The 25,728-nt window shown below is 30.4% G+C and overlaps 1 protein-coding gene across 1 annotated transcript in view; it reads right to left on the minus strand.

Moving 5' to 3' along the window:
• Positions 1-62: 62 nt before the first annotated feature.
• The window catches only part of LOC145314779 (uncharacterized), a 36,126-nt gene continuing 10,460 nt past the window's right edge, over positions 63-25,728 (minus strand). Inside the window, exons 7-10 of the mRNA XM_080154857.1 lie at positions 10,400-10,503; positions 4,733-4,815; positions 3,768-3,807; positions 63-136 (exon numbers count right to left, since the gene is read on the minus strand). Of these exons, the coding sequence (XP_080010983.1) occupies positions 63-136; positions 3,768-3,807; positions 4,733-4,815; positions 10,400-10,503 (301 nt within the window). The remainder of the gene's footprint in view (positions 137-3,767; positions 3,808-4,732; positions 4,816-10,399; positions 10,504-25,728) is intronic.

Raw genomic sequence — 25,728 nt, forward strand, 5'->3', positions numbered from 1 at the left:
GAGGTTCACCTCAAATATATTTTCATATTCTATAACAGTGTGATTTCTAAAAATGAATATTTTTAAAGGATAAATTCCTGAAAGCTTAGAATTCCATTTTCAATGAACGAACTGATAAACAAGCCACCAACTTCTCCTAAAAACATTAAAAAAATTAAATTGTACATACCATTGAGGTAAAATAAGTTAGGCGGTCAAATAATAAGAATATTAACACCAACTTTCAAAGCACATGGTGTGCGCGGCTAGAGAAAACTCACACAAACCAAAAGTTTGAGAAATGTTGCTACTTATTTCTGACTCAATTAAGTTTAATGATCAAGGCCCATGAAATGCTATTTAGGGGGAAAGATTAATTTTCTCATCGCTCGAAAAAAAACATTTTAATATTTACATTCATATTACAAATATTCTTATCAGAAAATTAAAAGTAATTGCTTTTCTAAGATGAACTCAGCAAGCTTTTAGTTGCACATCAAATCTTTCACTAGGTAAATCCAGCTGTAAGACCTTGAATTACTGAACCGTTAGCTTTCTTTAACTGTTTACAATGGTACTCAAAATACAAATGAAAGACTAACACAAACATATATACTCACAGCAAAATATACTCTGTAATTAATGTTAAAATCTTTTCCTATTCTATGTTTAAAATATTTTGTCTATTTAAATATTCCTCTTTAAAAACTAGCATGATACTTACTCATTACCTACATTTTTCTTTTTAATTGAAAAAAAATATTTTAATTTATAATATGCATATAATTTTCAAGTCGTTGACATATTCATTTTAGCCCCCAGTCTCTTTTAATTTAAACCATAGACACTTTTTTTAAGCATTGTATCTCTACAATTTTATATTCCCTGAAGTAAATAATTACACTTAAAACATTTTGTATCAAACTATCGCTTAAAATCAAAGTAATATTTTATTCCCCATTTACTGGTTCGAACAATCGCAGCTAATTAAAGTTCAAATAGATTCCTTTATCCACCTTTATTCGATAACCTTTGAAACATAGGCGTGATGAAAGGGGGAACTCAATAACAAATTTTGTAGGCCTATCCTCCCATTTTTCAACCCTTAAAAGACTTTACGTACTCTTGTTAAGACTTTTTGTGCGAACACTAAAGCTACGTTAATTATGGATGTTGTCATCCTTGTTTTAAATGTATTCTGTCTTTTCCATGCCGAGATGACAGACTAGTTAATTAAATGCTTATTTACCCTTCCTCACACTCAGACAGACAGACAAACAGACAGATAGATAGACAGACAAACAGATAGATGGAAAGACAGAAAAACAGACCAAATGTTTGTGCATTTTGTAAAGTTTATAATTGGAGTTGGTTATGTTTCATGTATTTTTACCACCTCATATTTCATTTCTCATTATAGAGATGCACAATTGTTTGTTAGTGTTTTGTATAGTAGTGAAGCTACTCTATAAATCATTTTGTTAGTTCTTATGTTCTCAGTTGTTATAAGAGGTAGATGTCTGAAATTTCGAGTAAAAATTATTATTCTGATCTTAAACGAGTTTGATGCAATCCTAATATTTTATGTTTTGTCTATTTTTTTTCTTTTTAATTTCTGTATTTTTATCCACATTTATTGCTTTATATTTTTTTCTAACTTTAATTCTTTTTTTATTATTCTCTTTTTTTATCTCTATCTCTTCTCTTCTATCTATGACATTTGAAATAGAGAATATTAAAAGTATAAATCAAAGGGAACAAATTTAATGCTGAGAATTCTAGCAATGCATTGCAACCCTTGCTTTTCTCTTCCCCTCTGGCCTTGCTAAGAGATGAATAAAAATAGACATCAGACACTAAAATTTAGAATCTACCAATATATTGTAATCGCCTTTCTTTACCCTTTTCCTAGATTTCCTCGTACGGGCGGGATTGCAGTACAGGACCTTATCGACTTGATGTACTGTCCAGGTCCTGGTCCAGCAATCGAGGAGAACTAAGGATGACTAACGCACCCTTCTCTGTCCAAACACCCAAGGATATTAGGCTAAGTAACATCCAACAGACAACCAACTCTCTGTGATGCACGACCTTTGTCTGAGAAGTCCCAACTGTGCATGGTAACGAGTTGCGCCTGTTTTGGGCCAAGGCATTCCCCCTACTCTAACTATTTATGTCGCGCATCTGACATAGCAGCAGTAGGAACCATTTTTTAACGTCTTTATTTATGACGCGGTGTCGGCCCGAGATTCGAACCTATCACCTTCCCGACGACGAGCGGATGCGCTACGTGTTGAGCCACGGTCGCGGGTTTTCTTTACCCTTACAATAGATGTATAACCCTCAGTGCATTAAAGACTAAAACCTAAATATTCTAAAAATTTAATATCATTAAAGAAATGAAGTCTGCCCCATTATTATGGTTACTCTATTGCCAGAGCATGCTTAAAAATTATATAATCTTATAGGTGCTAATATGGAAATGTATGTTAGAGGATTTTCCTATTTTCCTACTTTAATAACTCCTTTTCTTTCTCTTCTTTGGTAGCGGGACAAAATGTCTCAACAATTAGCCATGTGATGTCATAATAATTAGGGAGATGAGAGGAGAAGTGGGAAGAAGACCCCTAAAAAAGAAATGGATATTCTCTTATTATTATGACGTCACATGGCTGATTTTTGAGACACTTTGTTTTAACACCACAGATTTAAAAGTGTGTGCACGCCCTAACCTGAAAATATTTCATACTGCATTTCTCCACCACTATGACTAATAAGCATGAAATTTGACAAAATTTGGTTAACTCAAACATTTAATATATTTAATATTCGGTGAGGGTAACAGTGAAGATAAGAGTAAATCAAAGTCAAAATTTGGTTTGCTCAAACATTTGATATATTTTTCTATCTTTGTGGTAGGAAGAAGTAGAAAAGAAAAAACATTAAGTTCTTAGCATGAACCTCATATGCCAATTTTTTTTGCATTTTTAGATTTGTCTACCCTCCCCCTATTCCTCCCTCCTGATTATTTAGGATTTAAAGGCTAATGCAATTATTTTGGTAATTTCTCACCGGTTATGTCCACCGGTTATATATAGTTAGCAAGTTTCTTTGGTACTGACACACACAAAGACATGCGTATAGATAGACATCCTGTAACTTTTATATAAAAGAATATATCTCACACTCAACAACACATATTAATTTAATTGTCCTCACTGATATATTTATGTGTATAATTTAGAAACATGAATGTGCATCTATAGAAGGCAGGGATACGGCAACGGACATCAAATCTGCAACTATTTCATTTCCCTGAATATTTACCTGCTATGAAAGACAGAATGTTACTCCTTATCTCTAAGAACCCCTTTCCCTCCCATTAGCACAAGATATCAAATTTTAGAGACTTAATTTTCACTTGCCATAATAAATTTTCTAAACCCATTGAAGCTTTTTACACCTCAACCCCCTCCATCCAAAAAAGAGAAACATATTGGACTTTGGTGCCTTAATTCCTGGCACAAAGGAGAATTTCATATTTGCAAAATCTCATTTTGGTTGAAAATATTTCACAAACTTGTCCATGCAAAATCTATTAAAATAGGAAATTTTGCAAGTGTCTCATACTGCACTGACTGACTACCTGACTCACTTAAGAATCCACTCAGATTTTTTTTGCAGAGGTTTCGCATTTCCTTTCATGTCTTTTGTTCAAAGATTAATTATTAATATCTTGATGATCAACACTTTACAAAATCAATTGTTTATCATAAAAAATATAATACCTGTATAGAAAAGAATACCATCCATATGAGAAGTTTGAAATCCTAAAATTTTTTAAGATTTCAATTCTTAGGAACAATTTTAACAAGATTCTGAGGGATTGTATCTCAAAATTCAGGATTTAACCTTCCTTATTCCTAAAGAGAACCGTAAACAGTTTACAATTTTTAACTTCATAATCGGCACAGGATATTAATACAAGCTACAATTCGGAAATCGCCTTATCACATTGCAAACATTCAGAACATACGAAAAAATAAATGGAAACATTGTTATTTTTGTTCTGTTTTACTTTTTACATTTTAGTCCATTCTATTTTTCATCAATAACAAAGTTTAAATACGGAAGAAAACAACAGGGAATAAAAGATAGTTTAGTAGTCTAAATAAAATCAAGTTGCCCAATGCGTAATAAAAATAAAATATATAACCCAGAACAACTACAATGTTTAACAAAAGCTTTCCAAAAAAGCATACTTCAAACAGTTTCCGAGATCTTTTGTGTCAGACGGACAGACTGACAACTACAAATGTAATTTCCTATATTCTTCAAAGTTTAATGTTTTGAATAAAAATTTTGTTAAGCCTTCAATGATAGATTATGCTTGAAATCAGTGTAAACATTTCACAGTGTGGGGTTAAATAATATTATTTTAAAGTTGAATATACCTCTGTAGTATGTTCGATAAGATATATAAACGGCTGGATACCAATAGCAAATATATATTATCTATTTACATCCAATTTGTCCAAACAGGTTTCAGTCTATTTTAATGGATGCTTCTGAATCGAAGGGGGAATAATGAAAATCTCAGATGGCTTAATATTGTTCCGGAGCCTATTTCATTTTGAGTTTGGTCAACTTTAAGTGTGAAACATCATCAGAAAAAATGTCTTTCTAAGCAACATTTAGGTTAAAGATACATCAGTTTTTAAGAATCAATTTTAGATTTAGAATTTGAAATCATTCCTATTTCAGTTTTGAATCCATGGTCGAAGGTATCATTGTCGGCCCGTACATGGTGGACCAGGTAAGAATGACCAACAAAACCTGAAAACAAAAAAAAATGATTAAGGGGGTGAGATCTGTAAAACTTGCAATGCATTAACGCCCAAAACAGGATATGAGTAATATCAAACAGACAACCAAATCTTTGATTCCACGACCTTTGTTTTTAAGCCCTAACAGTGCATGGTACTGAGTGTCGCTTATTTTCGGGTAAAAGCTTTCCCCCTTACTATCACATGGTAAACATAGCAGAAGAAGGTCGTAAAAGATAAGAAGATTATTGAATTTAGGGTTTAAGAATAATATTTGTATAGTTTAATCGTTCAACTGGAGAGTTAATGAAAAGATATACAGCAAAAATTGTCCCCCAAAAATGCAACAAAATCTCTATTATTGGACATAATCATCATGAATTATTAAATTTCAGTGCCTATGTTTTTGCTTACATCAGATTACCATATCATTATAAATGTAAACCAAATTGATAATCAGAAGATGTTCTTACATATTTACATAGAAATATCATTGACAATGTTTTTTGTTAATTAACAAAATTAGTTCTAGCACTTTAATAATTTTTTTCGTTTAGTTTTTGCAGCTGCAGTTGCGAATTGTCAAAAAAAAATTTGCCTGCAAATTGTTTGATTTACTAGCGGCTGCGGATGTTAATTAAGAGGCAGTTGTGATTTATATTAATGATGTCTACCAGTAGTTTTGAATTCCTGCAAATATGTATAAACACCAGCATAAGAAGGTGAGAAAAGTTACAAGCAATCAATCTTGAATCTAAAAGTGATCAACTATTTTGCATATTACAATAGACAAATTATGAATAGACATATTTTTTAATATTCTTAAAATGTGTTGGATGTTTTTTAGTTGCTACTCTTTCAGTTTCATGGGTCAATATCTTTTTGTTTCATCAGTGCATTTTATAACTTCACTGATTTCTTTTAACGCCCATGGATGGATATATTGATGGGAAAATGACATATAAATCAAGCACCTCTATAGGTTGTTGATTATAGACAATAGAAAGTTAACGTTTAATAATTATTTTTGTAATTTTCTGGTAATAAAGATTTTTAACTAGAAAAGAGGGAGGAAGGGGGTTCTAGTTCCTTTCACATACTGTAAAAACTAATAGATATCTATAAAAATAAAAATATAGTAGCAATTATATAGTTCTAGCGATTAAATAAATAATTTTCTAAACGTGATTTTAAATGTGCTTTTTTTTCTTTTATAAGTATTTACATAAAATGTGATATTATCAAATATAAAAAATCAAAAGTCTCCTTTTACAAGAGACCAAAAATAAAGGTGGCTCCACCCCGTGGTTTTACTACAGCAAAAACAAAAGGGGGCGTGGCCCTAACTGAGCAAATTATAAACAATTCTAATTCCTACAAGGCTATTTCTATTATTTTAAATTTACAGTTTCTTATGTTTGATAACAATGATTAAAGGATAAATACGAAGCTTCTATGAAAATTGTAGATAGTTCTCTTTAGCCAAAACCGTTATTTTAATTGACACACACGCTAATAGACATCCTGTTACTTTAGTGCATAAGATATACAATTTAAACTCTTTCGCTTGCCCAAAGATTTAATGACAGTAAAAAGTGATAATTTCATTGTAAAACCAAATATGTTCATTAGTGAACAAACAAAACTGCAAATATCATTGTTAGCAAAGATCCAAATGCAAAATCACTAATTATTCTTGTTTTTCTTCTACAAAATTTCCATTTTAAACCCTCATACTTGATCTAATTTTCTTATAATTGTAGATTTTAAAAACTACCCTGTAGATATTGTCTACCATATTTTTAATGGTTTCAATCAACTCGATAATATTTCATTTACATACTTCATACTTTAACAAAAAAAAAACACCTTATATAACATCATCCTTTTTTATTTATGGTTTTAATTTGATTAAAAAAATATTGTTGTGCTACATAATTCTCCTTGTTAAAAGATACTACGCTAAAACGTCAGAAAATCCATTGAAATTTTGTTATCTTTATTTGTGAGTTGTAAAGCATCCCAAATAGTTTTGTGAATATTTCAAGGGTAAACAATAAATCTTCAAGATTATATTCAAGAACGGGGACAGATAGCTAGCGATTTTAATCGACCCAAATAATGTTATCTATAATACAAAGTAGAATGATGTCTGTCTGTCTGTCTGTCTGTCTGTCTGTCTGTCTGTCTGTCTGTCTGTCTGTCTGTCTGTCTGTCTGTCTGTCTGTCTGTCTGTCTGTCTGTCCGTCCGTCCTTCCCTTAAGATCTCGGTAACCACTAAACCGATCGGATTCTACTCCCCCAAAAACTGCAAAGCCCCTTGGGGCAAAGCCCCTAAAGGCTAGGGGCGAATCCGCTAGTATTTATTTATATTCCTAGTTTTAAACAAGAGCTTTTAAAAACTTTTTTCATTGTAAATCTTTAGAAAAAGATATCACAAATATTTTATGATACAACCTATAACTTATGCAAGTAAAATATTATAACATGTGATTAATTAACAATGCCTGTTTTTGTAACTAATGGTAATCTAATAATATACATTTAAAACATAAAATGCATTTAAAATTACTTAATTCTTAAGAAATAAAAATTTATCATAATTTAAAATTTTGTTATCCTTTTTTAATATTTAGTCTGCAAATTTGCATTTAGATTGCAATACTGACACAGACCAACTGACCAACCCAAAGACAAATCTCGGAGGCAAAAAATCCATTACAAATTTTATAATTAACTAATTGAATAGTTTTTGAGTTGTCTGTAAATTATGTTTAATTATTATGTATGTATATATTTTAGAGCATTTAAAAAACGACAGCCTTTTCAAAATACATCAAACTTCTGTAACACAATTTTTCATCAACCGAAAATATTCAACAACAAAAAAACACTCAAAATAAACAATGAAAAAGTGCAAGTGCAGGAAAGATTTGAAACCCTCTAAAATACTTTGTAGGTATTCTTTGTAGATAATTATTGCCCATGTTGAAAAGCTACTGAAAGCTGCTACAAAATTACAATTGAAGCGACGGAGCTATTCTACAGGTTATATTTGTTAGTTTATATTTTTATTGCATTTTTCCAATTCCCTTTTCAGCTCTAATAAAGGTTCAAAAAACTGCTTCTTACTTAAAAACATTGAATTCTTTTTTGCAATCCTTCTAAATTTATTTGGCGTTTCTTCTTTGTAACACAATTTTAAAAGTAAAAGACTTGGTCTATCGAACAATTTATGGTGTCTGAATTTTGGATCTTATTTTCTTTCAATATAACTTAATTAACCAAACACATGCTAATGTAATAAAAAACTGAAAACCACCCCCTCCCTTCCCCCCCCCTCTCACCCTCAAAAGACCTTATTTTCAATTTACTTAAAAAAGGGGAGAGGTGGGTGGTTCTGGGTTCCACTAGGCGTTTTTAGGGAAACCGACGTATATTTTGACTGTAATATAGGAACAATTTAATGAGTACTGACCCTGAGACTTGCAAAAAGTAAATTTTACTGGTTGCTGCGTTAATTGCTCGCGGTTAATCAATAGCACAAATCAAAGATGAAATACCTTAAATTACATTACTATGTTATTTCATTTCCTATCCAATCTATTGATAGTATCAATTATGCAATTTTTATATTTATGACCAAACTTTAAATCTAATCCTGTAAAATTTAAAAATATTAAATATTTTTTTTTAAATGGTGGGGCTTACATGTTTTTGTGTCTTGAACTAATAGTTTCCAGAAGCTAGATCTATATCTTACAAGCTTCATTAATCAACAGTTTAAATGGACTCTTCAAAAGATAAGGACAAAATAATCACTTTAAAGCCCTTTTATGGGAGGAATTGGATTTTCTCGGCTTCTATGTGAGAGAGACCTATAAAATGTCGTGTTATGATTTTTCTTGCCAAGTTGGATCTACTCTATAACTTGAATTGTCCGTACGTCCTTCTATAAAACTAATTATTTTCTACCGCTAATGAAAACTGGGATTCTTACAAGAAGGAAAGCAGTATTTACTAGGCTACTAAAAGAGATAGACCTCTAACACTTTGTAAATGATAAATAGTTATGTCTCTTTGTTTGTCTGTTCCTATTTTTTTAGTTACTTAAATATTTTTGTGCTTTTTAGGTAGCATAACAGTTATCAGAGGGTGACCTTAAATTTAAAAAATTATTATCCATTCGAATAAACTCAAGTAAAGGATGTTCCCTTAACTCAACAACAAACTGGCATTGATTTACGGCCAACAAAGGTTGGGCAATTCTTTAATTACGAGTCAATCACGTTTCAAATCGAATAATCATTTCATTTCTTCTAAGATCTCTAAGTATTAATTACTATGATGCTAAATTATTATTTTAAGAGGGCAGCTATTGCACATGAAAAGTAATCTAATTAATAAGGCTTAATTTAAAGAAAATATTTTTTTGCAACTTACTTTTTAATAAAAATTTGTAACAAAACGGTAATCGAGGAACTTGCTAATCTTTACACCTTATACATAAATATTCATATCATATTATTAACATATAAATTGACATTAAGTATTGCATATTAGTCCTTCATCTTTTGGCTGATTTTTTTATATTTAACATCAAGTTATTAGATGCATAGCATCTCTGCATTTATATCTGTCAATCACTCTTATGTTTTAGAGATTCAATGTTTTCTAAGCTGCTACTAAATATAGATGACAAATTATAATTTTTTCAACTGTAATTTTTTTAATTTCTTTTTGCTCTACTTCGTATGAAGTGTTGATCTTTGGTTATTTATTTGTACTAGGAAAAATCTGCCAAAAATAGGTAATAAAATATTCAGCAAATATATTTCTGAATATAAAAACAAGGACAATTATGTCTATAATTATCGCATCAATAATGTAGAATAAAATTAAAATTTTAGTTTAAAAAGAAAAAGTGTGTTAAATTATCATTTTCTAAAATATAAAATTGCTGCATTCGTTTTCAAAATGATGGATAAATCAACAGTGTTGATTATAGAGTAACAGCACTACTATAAAAGCTATAAAGACAGTGTATGCAAAAAAAAACTGCTTTATTAAGTACTAAAAACCATTTTTTATTGCTTCTCTCTGCACTTTACTAGTTGTTAAAGAGGATTTTTGCATACATTAAATATTTCATTTTTGCAAGGAAAAAATATTGTTATGTAAAAGTTAATTTACTTAAACGCAGTGGCAAATGAAAATCAACACTTTAGATATTTTTTAAAAAAGATAGTAAAGAGTGTAAAAATTACCCTGTATAAAAAATATAAAGTCAAATAAAATGGATAGAATATATTTCTTTAAATCCTTCACTTTTGATACTACTTTTTTTCCTCATTGATTGAAATTTTTGATATGATAGAGAGGTAGATTTTGGTTATTTTAAGTGGATTAAAACCATGGTACGATAAATGTAAAATTGTGATAGGTTTTTTTTGTCTATGCAAAATGGAATAAAATATAAACGTGAAATGACCAGCCATCTATCCAAACCTTAAAGCTTATACCTGAAATGGGACATCCAGATTGTTATATAAGTGATAAATGTGTAGTGAAACTTTGTTCATTTAGTACCATACCTGGAACGTCTACAGTGACCTCAGTCTCGCAGTGCCTGCCAGTAAACTGGAGTTTGCAGTGACATTGGAATCCCTCGATGCTCGTCAAACATGTTCCGCCATTCCTAAAACAAAATTTGTCTTTAAAACTGTAAAATCAAATTTATCCGCATAATAAAGTAACTGGATTTCTGTCTGTCTGTCTGTGTGTACCGAAGGATCTCAACCATTATGGTTCTTAATATGGTCCTAGGAAGGTTTATAACTATTTTGGTGGAGGCTACCACCATCACCACAAGAGAAATCGCCCTTAGAAAAATATCTCCCATCCCCCTAAAAAATCTTTTTTAATCGCCTAGGCGTAGTTGCTAGCATTTAATATTGTGTACCCTTTTATGTGATAATTATTGTCTGGAGGTCCTTACGGTTTAAAATTTGATGTTTATATGTACACATGTAGACTTTATAAATAATAAGACATTGAAAGAAAATAAATTTTTATTTTACACATAAAAAAAACTTTGAAATATTACCGAATAGATAGAAAACAAATGATAAATTATTTGTGGGACAAAATTAAGCTTTACTTTGTCATACGTTATTTGGAAATACGACAATTAATCATCCCAGCATTCTAAACATGGTGTTCTCTCTCAATTTATCTCTTTCTCTCTTTCAAGTAGCGAAGCTATTATATATAATATGCCTTTACCGTGTGAGATCTTTTAGAATTTTTCAAGTTTTAGACACAATTTTGAGTATCATAAAATAATTAAACAATATTAAGTCAGCCATTCTTGATATTTTGTTTATACCTCTTGATCAAAAATTTGTTTTTTTTTTATCAAAAATAACTAATAAAAATGAACCTCAAAACCTATGAAAGAGTTGAATTTTTTTTACATGTTACATGTAATTTTTTTACATGTAATTCATAACAACTGAAAATTATACAACAGAACAAATTGATATTTGCAATTGCTTTATCATTACACATCTCATACTGAAATTTTTTTGCGAATATGAAAAACTATGCTATTGTGTACCATATGGAAATGTAGGGACACTATAGACTGAGGCCACAAGCTAAAGCATGGCAAATTGGCCACCCATCTTTTACTAATGAAGTGTCCACGCAAAAAAAAAACAGGGATGATTATTTCTTATATTACATGGCATTTAAAAAACTATAATATACACTAACAAACAGGACATTTGCCAATTATCATGGTTATATTTCAAAATATAAGGTATTTTCATAATTATTTTGTGTATTTTCTGGAAACCCCCATCCCACACTTCTGGTTGGTCAAAGTAACAATGGATTATAAATTGTTTATTGTAATCAGCCACAACTAAAAAAGATGAAAGCATTCATAAAGCGTAGCCCAAAAAATCAAACAGTGTGAAAAACAAATATTGACACATTAAGAGTATCAGAACATTTTTTTAGAAGTCTGTACAAAAATTCAATGTAATTTCATCACAACGAAACCATTTTCAAGACTTAATTATATAAAACACTTTATTTTGTCTAATCGTCACTATTCCCTATTCCAAAAGTTAGGTTCTTAAGATGAAGTATATAAGGGAATTTGGCGCTCAAAATTGTACCTTAATGATACCAGAACAGCCATACAACGTTTAAAATTTGTAAGACGATTCTATGTAGAAAAGCTTTTCTTTTACTGTATAAGGACGACTCTTTCCCTAAAAACATGTAAGCTACTCATTGATCTACCTATTCTATTGAAGGACGAATTCATAAAAAATCATCAAAGCTGTTAGGGAAGAAGAATAATTTTGTACGTTAGTATTTCAGCAACTAAAAACTAACAATATTTTATAAGAAAAATAGTAGGTGTATTAAAATTAAAGTTTTAATGACATACCTTAAATACAGAGTAACTGAGCTACTAATTCTTAAAATGCAAATAAATATGTTTGAAGAATAGTGCCTACTTAAGTGTGTAATTTATAATAATCCTAGCAGAGCCACAAGCAATCTTTGTCTACCTTTTCATAATTAAAACGATGGGTAGGTATTATAATCAAACTCTTTTTGTTTGAGCCTAAAAATTATCTTGGGATTTTAGATTTCTAACAGATTTGTTAATTTATTCTGTTTGATGGAGTAAATTCTTCTAGAGCTGATTTGGTGCTTTCCTTCGTAGTAGCTATAGAGCACATTTAAAAATGTACAACTTTGCTTTCGAGTTGGTCTTGATATCTTTTATAGTTTATGCCCATGGGAATTATTCAGTTGAGCTTGAGGTGAAAGGTTGTCCTAACCACTCTCCTCCCCTACCCCAACTTATAACTCTTCACCGACTAGATTATCTAGTTTTGACCGCCTGATAACCAGTACAAATAAAATTGTAATTAATTCTACAGCTGACTCATCAAGTTTGACCGACCAACACACATCGAATCTGCTCCACTAGTGAAAAATTTAAGATAAGTTTTTTTTTTGTGTTTATTTAAAAGTATTGATATTTGTGATATTCATCCTTAGTTTAATATATTAGTGAAGGTAACTAATTTTATTCTTAGTGATTATGACTAATAACATTACCCCTAACTCTAATTCCTCCCTTGAAGGGCAGCGAGAAAATTCCACTACCCCTGCAGATTGGAATAATTTTACTTTTGACCACTTCTCTAAAATAACTGAGACAACGGGAAAAATTAGGGAAGAACTTGATAAGCTAAGTCAATGTAATAGTGGGAAGCCTAGTGAAAAGGCTAAAATCATAGCTCCAATAACCAATTGGTTTATTGAACTAGAATCTAAGATGAATGATTTGTCTAAGTTTGTTTTCGGGTTATCTAATAACCAGAAGACGCTAATTGAAAGAATTGAGAAACTAGAGGCCACCGTAGCTATCAATGTGGCTTCTGGCGACCTTGTGTCTGATATCGAAAGGTCAGCAGGGTATAAAGATTTGTGTAATGAAACCATGCTTGCTTCTCTAAGTAGTAAGGTCCCCAACTTGGATTTAGGCGTTCACATTGATAGGGATTCTGACATTTCTATGATTGAAACGGTGAAGACAAAGCTTTCTTCTACTCTCACCCCTAAAGTTTTATCGGACGTAGTAATCACCCCATTAGCAAAAGAAACATTTGAGAAAAATGAAAAGTTTATCGTTCCAGTATTACTAAAATCCAAAACTAAACAAGGAAAGGCTGCTTTAGATAAGGCTCTAAAGACTAAGGGGTTAGATGTTAACTTTCATTGGCCTAAACAATTGTTTCCTATTATTAAAAGTTTAAGAGAAAAGTACCAAAATGTTAAATCTGAGGACATAGATTTAACCTCTAAGCAAATTCTTATTAGGCCCAGCGCAACCGGAAAATCCATAATGGTGTCTTACAGAACAAGGATGGGTACTAACTGGACATTTTTAGAAAGTTTTAAAACTCCTGCGCCTCAAGCAATGCTTGTAAACACCAAATTCTTGCAACCTTTCTCTAGTAAATATATACAAATGTGAGTAAACAAAATAATCATTGATTTAAAATATTCTTGTCAAAATAATGCATTATTTATATAAACTGCTCCTTTTTGTTGTTACTTTTAAATGGTATATTTACTATAGATGTGAAATGTTATTCCCCCTTTTACATTCTCCCCCTTCTGCCCTTGGTTGTAATTTACCCCAATTTTATCATCCAAATCTCTACTTTGACATTTCTCATAAATTGCAAAAAAATATTTTGAAACATTACACTATGTCTCTTGGTTCAGTTTTATCTTTCAAAAAAGGGATAAACTTTTTTAACTTGAAGAAAAATTATATGTCTTTTTGTAAGCTTTTAGGGGATCCTAAATTTAAAAAGGCGAGGAATTAATATTTGAAGAAGTAATTTTAAGTCCCCCTCCCCCAGTAAACCAGCCTACATCTGGAAATTCTTTTTGCTTAGACAATGTAAAAGTTATAAGTCAAAATATGAACTCGCTAAATTTAAGTTTGGCCTCTCTAGATAAAGATGGTGGGAAGTTTAAAATGAAAATTAATGCAGTTTTAAAAACAAATTCACATATAATTTTACTTCAAGACACGCGTGTGGGTAATAATATAACATTTCTTAAAAACTATTTAATGATAAGTAAATTCGGAAATTATGATATTTATCTTAATAGCACAAAAGGGGATCGTGGTGTAATCACAATGATAAGGAGAAATTTTTGTCATAAAGTTTATAGAATATTTAAATCTAGGTGTGAAAATGTCATTATCGTTGATTTGCATATAAATAATGAACGAATGCTTATCATTAACTGTTATGGTCCAACTCAATCTCAAAATAAAGATTTTTATTCACTCTTAAAACAAAAAATTGAAAGTATTGGAATTTCTAAGTTTGTTATTTTGGGAGATCTGAACTGTTTAACTTGTGATTTGCCTATAAATTCTAACGTAGTTTTGAATAATTATGAAATTCTTAACATGAGCGCAATACCTAACTTAATTCACACAAAAACTTTAGTTTCATGGATAAGGGATGGATTTATTGTAGACAAATTTAGACTTTTGTATCCAAATTTAAAAACTTATAGTTATATTCCTTTTAGTGAACAAGCTATAAATAGGTCAAGGATTGACCATTGTTTGGCAAGCCCACAATTTAGTCCATTAATCAAAAAAGTTGAATATCCAAATAGGCTATCAAAATATTTTGACCATAAACCTGTCACTTTCTTTGGAAAAAGTAAGAATATTACTAGACCAAAAGTTATTGATAGCTCCCTACTTAATATTGAACATTTATATTCTACAGTAAAATTTTCTGTGTACAGCTTTATGGTTGATAATACAGAACCTCCAAATAAAAATGAATTAACTCTACTAATTAATAGGATTAACATTTTATCTTTGTATATTCAGGGGCTTGAAAAAACGATATTAAATCTACCCAATGACAAATTTTGTAAACATTTAATTAAAGTTTATAGTAATGAAATTGAAGAAAACTGTTCACTTTTTCCCAGTATTGAAACTTTTTTATCTTATAACACTAAGTTGGAACCGGACTTAATGTTAGAATGTTTATTAAATGAAATAAAAAATACATGTATATCATTTCAGTCATTTTATGTTAAAACAACAAAGGAGGAAAAAAATAAATTGTCTGATCAATTATCATATTTAAGAAGTATTGGTGATTTTAATTCTGTTAATTTTAAAGAAACTGAGGCAAAACTTTTGGAAATTGAACACAGAGAAAATCTAAGACTTTTGGAAAACACAAATTATTTTAACTTATTAAACCATGAGAAAAGCACTAGAAGCTTTTCTGAACTTTTGAAAAATAAGAACTCTCATGAATCTGTATCTTTGATTAAAGACTACTCAGGGAATATTATTCAAAATGATGATGAGAGACAAAATTTTATTGTTAATCACTTTAAACAACTTTTTAGCACGTCTGTTGAGCCAGAAATTTCTTTTGAAGAATTTTTTGAAAGAAATGAAAATGATCCAATTTTTGACCCTTTTAAATTATCGCTAGAAGATAAATTAAATCTTGAGTCACCTATTCAAATGTCTGAACTTGAAACCGTGCTTAAAAATGCTAATTTAAATGCTGCTGTTGGTTTAGATGGCATGCCTATGGCGTCAATTAAACATTTTTGGGATTTAATTAAAGATACAATGTTACATGGTTTTAACTATATGGCTAATAAAGGGGAGTTAAGAGGTATGATGAATATAAGTAGAAGCAATTTGATTCCAAAGGGTGGAGATAAAGATCTTTCGAATATTAAAAATTGGCGTAGCATTGGTATACTTACATCTCCTTATAAACTATATAGTGGAGTTATAAATTTAAGATTAAAAACTGTTGTAGATTCCATAATACACAATGCTCAGAAAGCTTATTCCGATCAGTATTTTATACAAGAATGTTTAATAAATGTATATGAACTGCTTTCAAAATCAAACTCCACAAATTCTCCTTTAGCAAGTCTAATAATTGATTTTTCGAGGGCATTTGATACAATAGGAAATACCTACTTACAATCTGTATTGCATTTCTCTAATTTTGGTCCAAAATTTATTTTAATGGTATCTTCTACTTTTAAAAACCGAAAATCTTGTATCTTGACTGATTGCGGTTTAACACAAAATTTTGAAAATAAAATAGGTATTATTCAAGGAGACCTTCCATCTCCAAATTTATTTAAAATTGCAATAAACCCACTCGTTATAAAATTATGTCTAACAAACACTCTTAAAATTCCAAATTCAATTCCTTACAATTTTAACAGAGATGAAAATAAAGTAAATGTAGCAAGTGGTTTTGCAGACGATATGCAAAACTTCATGGAAGTAAAGGCAGAATCTCTCCAAAAATGTTATGATATTTTGACCAGCTTTGGAAAATTATCAAACCTTAAAGTTAACAACTCTAAGACTCAAATTATAATAACTGGTGGGTTACCTTCTTTAGATTTTATAAGAAAAGTTGAGGAACTGAATTTTGAAATTTCAGATAATTTCACAATTTTAGGTCTAAGCTTGCACAAATCTTTAAATGACACTAATTTAATTTGGGACAAAATATTGGCAAAAGTTGTAAAATTGCGCAATTTTTGGAATTTATTCAATCTTAGTATTCCTGGAAGGGTTTCTATTATAAAAACATATTTTTATTCACAATTATCATATCTAGGTTCAATTTTCGAACCAACAGACCAATTTTTAGCAGACTTTGAAAAGTGTGTTGTAGGCTTTCTAAAACAAGGGGGAAGGATTGCAAAGGATAGAATTTTTCTTGACTGTAGCAAGGGTGGGCTTGGCCTGCCTAACCCAAAAGAATTTCTCACTAGTCTTAAAGTTAGCATTTTTTTAAAAGGTCTTAAGGCAAATGATTCATGGGGTAAAGAATTGAGACAATATCTTGCAGATCCCGAAAACCCTTTGTCTATACAAATTGATAAAATTATTCCAGAATCTAACCCAATTTTGTACAATCTAGTTAAAGCTTTTTTACGTTTTTGTGATTATTATTGGAAATTTAGTGGAAACATTCTCGCTGCCCAAGTTGTTAATAATCATTTATTCACGGATAATCAAGGAAATATGATCAATAACAACTTCTTCACAATAAACTCATGGTTAAGGTATGGTAATGAACTAAAAAATCTTACCTTAAGTAATTTTATCTCAAACTTTGGCAATGTTTTAAATTATGATGAATTTTGTAGGAAATCTTCCTGTTATGTAACCCCAAATGAATTTATAAGAATGAAACATAATCTAAGAGTATTTTTAAATAGGTGTAAAACAAAATTTTCTCAAAAATCTGTTTCAATATTAGTCTTTATTTCAAAGCCCAATTTGAGAGCAAAAGATTTTAGATACTTCTTAGATATATCCAAATCTATGTTAACTAATTGTCAACCCGTTAAAACTAGAAATATGTGGCTCAGTAATGAAATAGATATAAATAGAGAATCAAGGTTTATGTGCATGTGGCGATTATCCTATCTTCCCATGAACATAAGAGACTTTGCTTTTAAATTATCTAACAATCTTCTTCATTTTAATGCAAATTTATCAAAATTTAGTGACACTAGTCCAGCATGTACACAATGTACAATAGCTTTAAATCTTCCCACCCCTAGAGAAACTTCTTGTCATTTTTATCTTTATTGTTCATCAAATACAGAATTACTTTTAGAATATTTTAACACTTTTCTTTACCAATCTAATATAACATGGGTTGCCAATTATGTTCTCTTGGGAGCACCGTCTAATATACCATTCTATAAAGCTATAATAATCAATACAGAAATTATTATTTCAGCTTGGTTTCTTTTTGAATGTAGAAATAAGAAAATTAAACCTGTATTGTCAATGTTAAAAGAGTTTTTAAAGAATTTTAGAGCAATATTTATGCGTTTCCCAAAATATCAGAATGCGTATAATAAGTGGATAAGAGGATAAAAGGGTTAGTGTTATTACAGGGACATTAAGAAAATCTGTTTGTTAGTTTTTGTATCTCTTTCTTAATATCTGTCAATATTTCTTTCAACTATGATTTTTTTTTTCTAACTTAAACTTTCATTCTTTTTTTTTCAGTTTCTTAAGCTGACGGCTCAGGGTAAACAGATAATCAGGATAACCAAAAATCCTTGTGTTAATGAAAAAGATGCCATTGCCCTCACTTTGACTAGACGAGAAATTACCAGCACTCAACACATCTTCAAAGAAGACGGAACACATGAAAGAAACCAAATTTATTTTTATATAGTAATTGTAAATAATTTCAATTTTATATTTTTAGTAATATTTTTGTGATTTTATGTTTATAAACTGATTAAAAACCAATAAAATACGTAATAATAAAAGGAATTATTGGGACGCTCCTCGGAATAGGGTTAACTTAACTTAAAATCATTTGACCTTTAACTTTTATTTTTTGGTCTTTAGCAATGGATATCGCTAACCGCTGACCTAATGGTTCTCCTTAATAGTGAAGCTTCTTATAAGTTCAGGGGACACACAGAAAACTGTCCCGAATTTGTATTCTTCTTTTTTTCTTTCATATTTTTCTTTCCCGAAAAAGGGAAGGGGGGAAGAAAATCTCTTCAAAAGAGATGTGGAAAACCCCCTTTTCTCCCATCATTTTTTTCTTCCCCCCTTCCCTTTTTTTTCTTTCCCCCTTCCCTTTTTCGGGAAAGAAAAATATGACGTAAATGGAGTCTTGTTCCTCAAAATTAATACAAATTCGGGACAGTTTTCTGTGTGTCGTTCAGGGAAGGTTTATAACTATTTTGATGGAGGGTATCTCGACTTTTTCAAGAGATATCATCCCTAGAAAAAAAATCCCCCCTTAATTTAAAAAAAAATTATATTTAGAAAATTTGGGGGAGGGTCACCTTCCTTCCCCACCTTAAGTGCCCCTAGAGACTTCTATAAGCAAAGCCGTAGTTTTGTATAAAGCAAGCCCAATCATATAAAGATAAATTTATGTGTTTCCAAAACAAATCTACTATAAGCACCGCCCACTTATTTAAACAGCAAGAACGATTTTGATCCACAAGAGTAAAACTTTTTAACCTTTTAATTGAAACAAATAGAAAAATTTATAGCTACGTTGTTTATTTTACACTAGTGGCTACGCCCCTAGAGGCTTACAGTGGCACTTTAAATATTTTGTTTTTTTTTGTTCAAGTCTCTACGATACTTAGCTATGTTGCTTTCAAGTCTCTTTTCAAGTCACTACGATACCTACCAATTTAGCGTAGGAGTCTCTATACTTAAAATAAAAATTTCGATTTTTTCTGATTTTTCTTGGGAGGGTGGTGTTACCCTCTCCCAAAATAGTTATAAACCTTTCCGGAACCTATGAGAAGCTACCCTGTTAAGGAGAGCCCGATCGGTTCAGCGGTTCAATTTATAGTTTTTACCATTAAATTTTTTGAATCACCAAAGTAATCTTCATTCTAAACCCCGAACCACTTCATTATGCAATCTACATTTTCCTGGATATTTTGTCTACGGTAGACCATAAGTGTAAATCTTTACAGTACATTGTTTCTATTTGTTAAAGCAACACATATGATAAAAGAAAAAGATTCTGTTTAAAGTAAAATGCTTATATTTCAATCAAAATCTATATTTTTGTATTTTTTACTGATCCACTTCATTATGCAAATCAAAAGAAAATCAATGAGAAAACGTTTGTTTTGCCCTTTTCTCCACTTTTTAAAATTAATTCTGATAAAATAACAATTTTTTAAGAGATTTATGCATTAATTATAATGAATAACAGTTTAAGGTAGATTTTATTGATTTTTCTAAATAAGAAATAATTGAAAAAAAGAAATTCTATCCTTATCACTTTAGAGGACAGCTGCCGACCCCCAGTCTTATGGATGAAGCTAAATACATGTAAAAAATAAAAATTTGTCTGAAAAGTATACAAAAATGTTTTTTGATGTGTTAAAATAATCCATTTTAAAATCTTGATTTTGAGGATGATGGCCTTTAAGATGCTCTTACTGGTGGTGATGGTGAGCTAAATGTTATCAAAGTGCATGCCCTTGAAGAAAACTTATATATTGAACTATGGTCCAATTTTAGTAGTCATAGCAGCCTCCAGCCAAGCAATATTAAAAAAGAAAAAAATTGCAATTTTAATTACTAAAATTCATAAAGCAAATAATGTAGTTTTTAGATAATGGTTATATTTCATGTCGAGAGGCTCCACTGGAGGCTGCTATGACTACAAAAAATGGTACATAGGTTAATAGACAAGTTGTTGTAATGGTCATGTACTTAGATAACATTTAGCTCACCTTCACCACCAGTAAGAGCATCTTAAAGGCCATCATCCTCAAAATCAAGATTTTAAAATGGATTTTTTTAACACATCAAAAAACATTTTTGTATACTTTTCAGGGTAATTTTTATCTTTAACATGTATTTAGCTTCATCCATAAGACTGGGGGTCAGCAGCTGTCCTCTAAAGTGATAAGGATAGAATTTCTTTTTTTCAATTATTTCTTATTTAGAAAAATCATTAAAATCTACCTAAAACTGTTTTTCATTATAATTAATGCATAAATCCCTTAAAAAATTGTTATTTTATCAGAATCATTTTTTAAAAGTGGAGAAAAGGGCAAAAACCAACGTTTTCTCATTGATTTTCTTTTGATTTGCATAATGACGTGAATCGGTAAAAAATAAAAAAAATATAAATTTTGATTGAAATATAAGCATTTTACTTTAAAAAGAATCTTTTTCTTTTATCATACGTGTTGCTTTAACAAATAGAAACAATGTACTGTAAAGATTTACACTTCTGGTCTACCGTAGACAAAATATCCAGGAAAATGTAGATTGCATTATGAAGTGGTTCGGGGTTTATTCGTCAAAAAATGTTTATAGGGAGTGAAAGGACAAGGGCAGATAAATTAATCTACAACCCTTTGGTACTCAAAGTATAGAACCACAAAACTATCTCTAAATTCTTTACAGGGATAAGGGATGGGAAACGTAAGAAAATATTATTTCAGGCCTATTTCAAGCCTAGGCCTATTTCTAGCCTAATAAACCAGTTTTGGGATAGCGCAGTGGTTCGTATAAAATGCTAATGAAAAAGCTGTGTGTGTGTGTAGATAAAGTATAGAATCAAATTCAGGTAGCTAGTTTAAAGTAAAAAACATAACTTTTTATAAACCTATATATTAATGGCTTTTGTTAAAATGAAGTTTTTTCTCTCCTAAAATTTTTTATCTTTTACTTTGGTAATTTGAACTGTCAGAAAGCTATCGTTGGGTTTCTCTCAGACAGATTTTAGTTTGTATTATTTGCATTTTTATTAATGAGTAAAAATTTTATTTGAAAATTTCATTTCTAATAAAAATTCAAAATAAATAAATAAATATGCACTTGGGTAACATTCTATCAAGTTCTTTGGATACTATACTGGATATAATGTAATGATATATCTGTACTGTGTTGTATTGTACAAAAATTAGGGTGAAGGTGTTGTATCAACTCCGTACTAAATTTTTAAAATTCAAAATACAACATCTAATCTATAAACTACCAAATGAAAATTCGTTGCTACCTTCTTTCCAAAAAAATAATCCCGTTATTTTTGTTTTTTCTATGTGGCCCTTTTTTAATGTTTAACTCTAAGCAGATTTAATAATTAAACTAATGTGATCTAACACCATTTATATTTATTTTTTCGTAGCAGACGAAATCATTATTTTTTCCAGAATTGTCTGCTTCTAAAATTGCCGCCAATTGGTGATTGGTTGATACAAAACAAGCCCAAATCACAGAACACTATTGGTTTAGAGCGGTAGCCAATATGAGCCGTCCGCCAGTAAGGTCATTAAATTAGGCAAATGGTAAAAGTTGCATGATCCCTTTCAAAACCAGGCCAAGACCTAATTTATGGCCAGGTTTCCTATCCCTTATCCCTGATTCTTTAGAGTTTTATGATGGCCAAAAGTTGTGTATGGGGAAGCCACGCTACAAACAAACCTTCCGCTGGTTATTTGAATTTTATAGGTGATGATTATGCCAAATTTGGATGGACACACTCACAGCTAAAGCAGAAAGTGATGGGGTCTACTAGGAATAGGCGTAATCCTGCGACTCTAGATCCAAGAGTAAATAAATCATTGACAGAAGGTAAAGCGATGGATTATCAATATTAACCACATATATGCGTTTGCTATGTTATTGGCGTGAGGGGGAAAGCGCATCAGCCTATAAACAGGCGTAACTAGTAGTCATGCACAGTTAGAGCTAAAAGACAAAGGTTGTGCAACCCAAATGACAAGGCTTTCATTTCAAAAATATTTCTTAATGCAAATATTCAAAACTCACAATTTTTTAAAAAGACAGCTATACTTTTTATAAAAACTAAATAAAAAAAATTTACTACATTTGAGAGGTACATTTGATTTATTACATAATTTTTAAATTTTCAAAAGTACAAAAATTAAACTAAAAACAATTGCTAATAGCTCCCTTCAAGAGAATTGAAGCTCCCTTAAAGATGAAATGCATATATTAACTCCTATATATGGAAGATATGGCCAGTAGTAAATATAGAGGGACCAAACATAGAATAATATGGAAGATATGGCCAGTAGTAAATATAGAGGGACTAAACATAGAATACTATAGAAGATATAGCCAGTAGTAAATATAGAGAGACTAAACATAGAATAATATGGAAGATATAGCCAGTAGTAAATATAGAGAGACTAAACATAGAATAATATGGAAGATATAGCCAGTAGTAAATATAAAGGGCCTAAACATAGAATAATATAGAAGATATAGCCAGTAGTAGTAAATATAAAGGGCCTAAACATAGAATAATATAGAAGATATAGCCAGTAGTAGTAAATATAAAGGGACCAAACATAGAATAATATGGAAGATATAGCCAGTAGTAAATATATAGGGACCAAACATAGAATAATATGGAAGATATGGCCAGTAGTAAATATAGAGGCACTAAACATAGAATAATATGGAAGATATGGCCAGTAGTAAATATAGAGGGACCAAACATAGAATAATATGGAAGATATTGCCAGTAGTAAATATAGTGGGACCAAACATAGAATAATATGGAAGATATGGCCAGTAGTGAATATAGAGGGACCAAACATAGAATAACATGGAAGATATGGCCAGTAGTAAATATAAAGGGCCTAAACATAGAATAATATGGAAGATATAGCCAGTAGTAAATATAAAGGGCCTAAACATAGAATACTATAGAAGATATAGCTAGTAGTAAATATAGAGGGACCAAACATAGAATACTATAGAAGATATAGCCAGTAGTAAATATAGAGGGACCAAACATAGAATAATATGTAAGATATAGCCAGTAGTAAATATAAACACCTAAACATAGAATAATATGGAAGATATGGGCAGTAGTAAATATAGAGGGACCAAACATAGAATAATATGGAAGATATGGCCAGTAGTAAATATAGAGGGACCAAACATAGAATAATATGGAAGATATAGCCAGTAGTAAATATAGAGGGACCAAACATAGAATAATATGGAAGATATAGCCAGTAGTAAATATAGAGGGACTAAACATAGAATAATATGTAAGATATGGCCAGTAGTAAATATAGAGCGCCTAAACAATAAACATAGAATAATATGGAAGATATAGCCAGTAGTAAATATAGAGGGACCAAACATAGAATAATATGGAAGATATGGGCAGTAGTAAATATAGAGGGACCAAACATAGAATAATGTGGAAGATATGGGCAGTAGTAAATATAGAGGGACTAAACAAAGAATAATATGTAAGATATGGCTAGTATTACATACAAAGGAACCAAACATAAATACTATAGATAGCAAGTTGTTTTACAATCATTGATTGGAGAACCACTTAAATTACTAGATTATTTTACATAAAAAAAAACTATTATTGAGAACAAGCTTCCTGGTATCTAATCTACACTTATCTATGTTGCAAAGACTTTCAAAGATAGGAAGACAATGTTTAAACAGGGAGGAAGGCGACATTGGACTGTTTATTACACTAGTCCCCAAAGTTTTATAAAACAGTTTTGCTTATTCGTTGGCTTAACAACTTTGGAGACTTTATTGAATTTTGATTGGTTGCTCATTCTTTTGAGCGTTTAAAAGTTTTAACCACTAATTGAAATCTACAGAAGAGGTAATTTTTTGGTATGCACATCGGTGATGAACATCAATTTATAGGTCATTGTCTTATCCCTTTAAATCCCTGATTTTTAAAGATATTTTAAAGACATGCGGGCACTTCAAACATTCAAATTTAATTCACATTAGATAATGATTTTGCATATTTATTAAACAATCGTTTAATTCATACATTTTCTGGTAGAAAGCTGCCCTACAATCATAGTACGTCTGATCTAATGTTAACAGCCTTTAGCAATATATCTTTTGATTACATACCTACTAAATAATCAACTACAAAAATATTTGATTCGATGCTAAGAAAAGCTCAAAACAAATCTTGTAACTTTGCTACTTAAACGCATAAAATAGTACAATAGGATGTTTGAAATGTTGTAAATAATTGTAATTTGTTTAAGCCAAAGGCTAAAAATAACTTAAATTAAAAGGACTAATCAATTATCCAAGCTTAGGTTATAAGAGTTAAAACATTGCAGCTAAAATTATGTAAGAAAAGTTTAAGATTCAATTGCATAAAAGGAAGACAAAAAATTGCAAACTATCAAATGCTTGATATGCTTGCGTTTTAGAAATATTTTTTTTAATAGGATCTTAATTTTCACCATTTTAAATGTTAAATAAAAAACTTTCGAAAAATTTTCTTGGCTATTTATTGTAATCGTTGTTGTTTTAAACAAACTTCTGGGCTGCAAGCTAGAAGGAGTGTCCAAGGATAAATATTCTTAAGGGGCTTGGTACATGCCTTTTAAATGCTTGTAAAATTTACAAAAAAAATAACTACAATATCCCTCTAAACAACAATTGGACTACACTTCCCTTCCTTCTCCTCAAAGACTATTTAATACAAGTTGGATTTTCTTGTGATGTTGAAAAAAAATTAACCTATTTCTTACACAAATGGATCAAAGTAAAATTTTCACTTATATAAAAAGAAAGAAGATTAATTAAGCGTCCATTATATTATCCCTGTATCTCTTAATGATAGATATAAACAAGGAATATATTCGTCAATCTAGGTTGCTAACATTGACGTCATTTATTGGTCAGTTCGTTCATCAAGTAGTAGGAGAGGGGATGGGATAAAGGTGAAATATTGGGAAGTATCGATATTTTAGCAAGCTACAAGCTTCGCTTTTT

The sequence above is a fragment of the Acartia tonsa genome, chromosome 3 (genome assembly GCF_053477335.1).
Source record: "Acartia tonsa isolate MP-2025a chromosome 3, ASM5347733v1, whole genome shotgun sequence".
Classification (NCBI taxonomy): Eukaryota; Metazoa; Arthropoda; class Copepoda; order Calanoida; family Acartiidae; genus Acartia; species Acartia tonsa.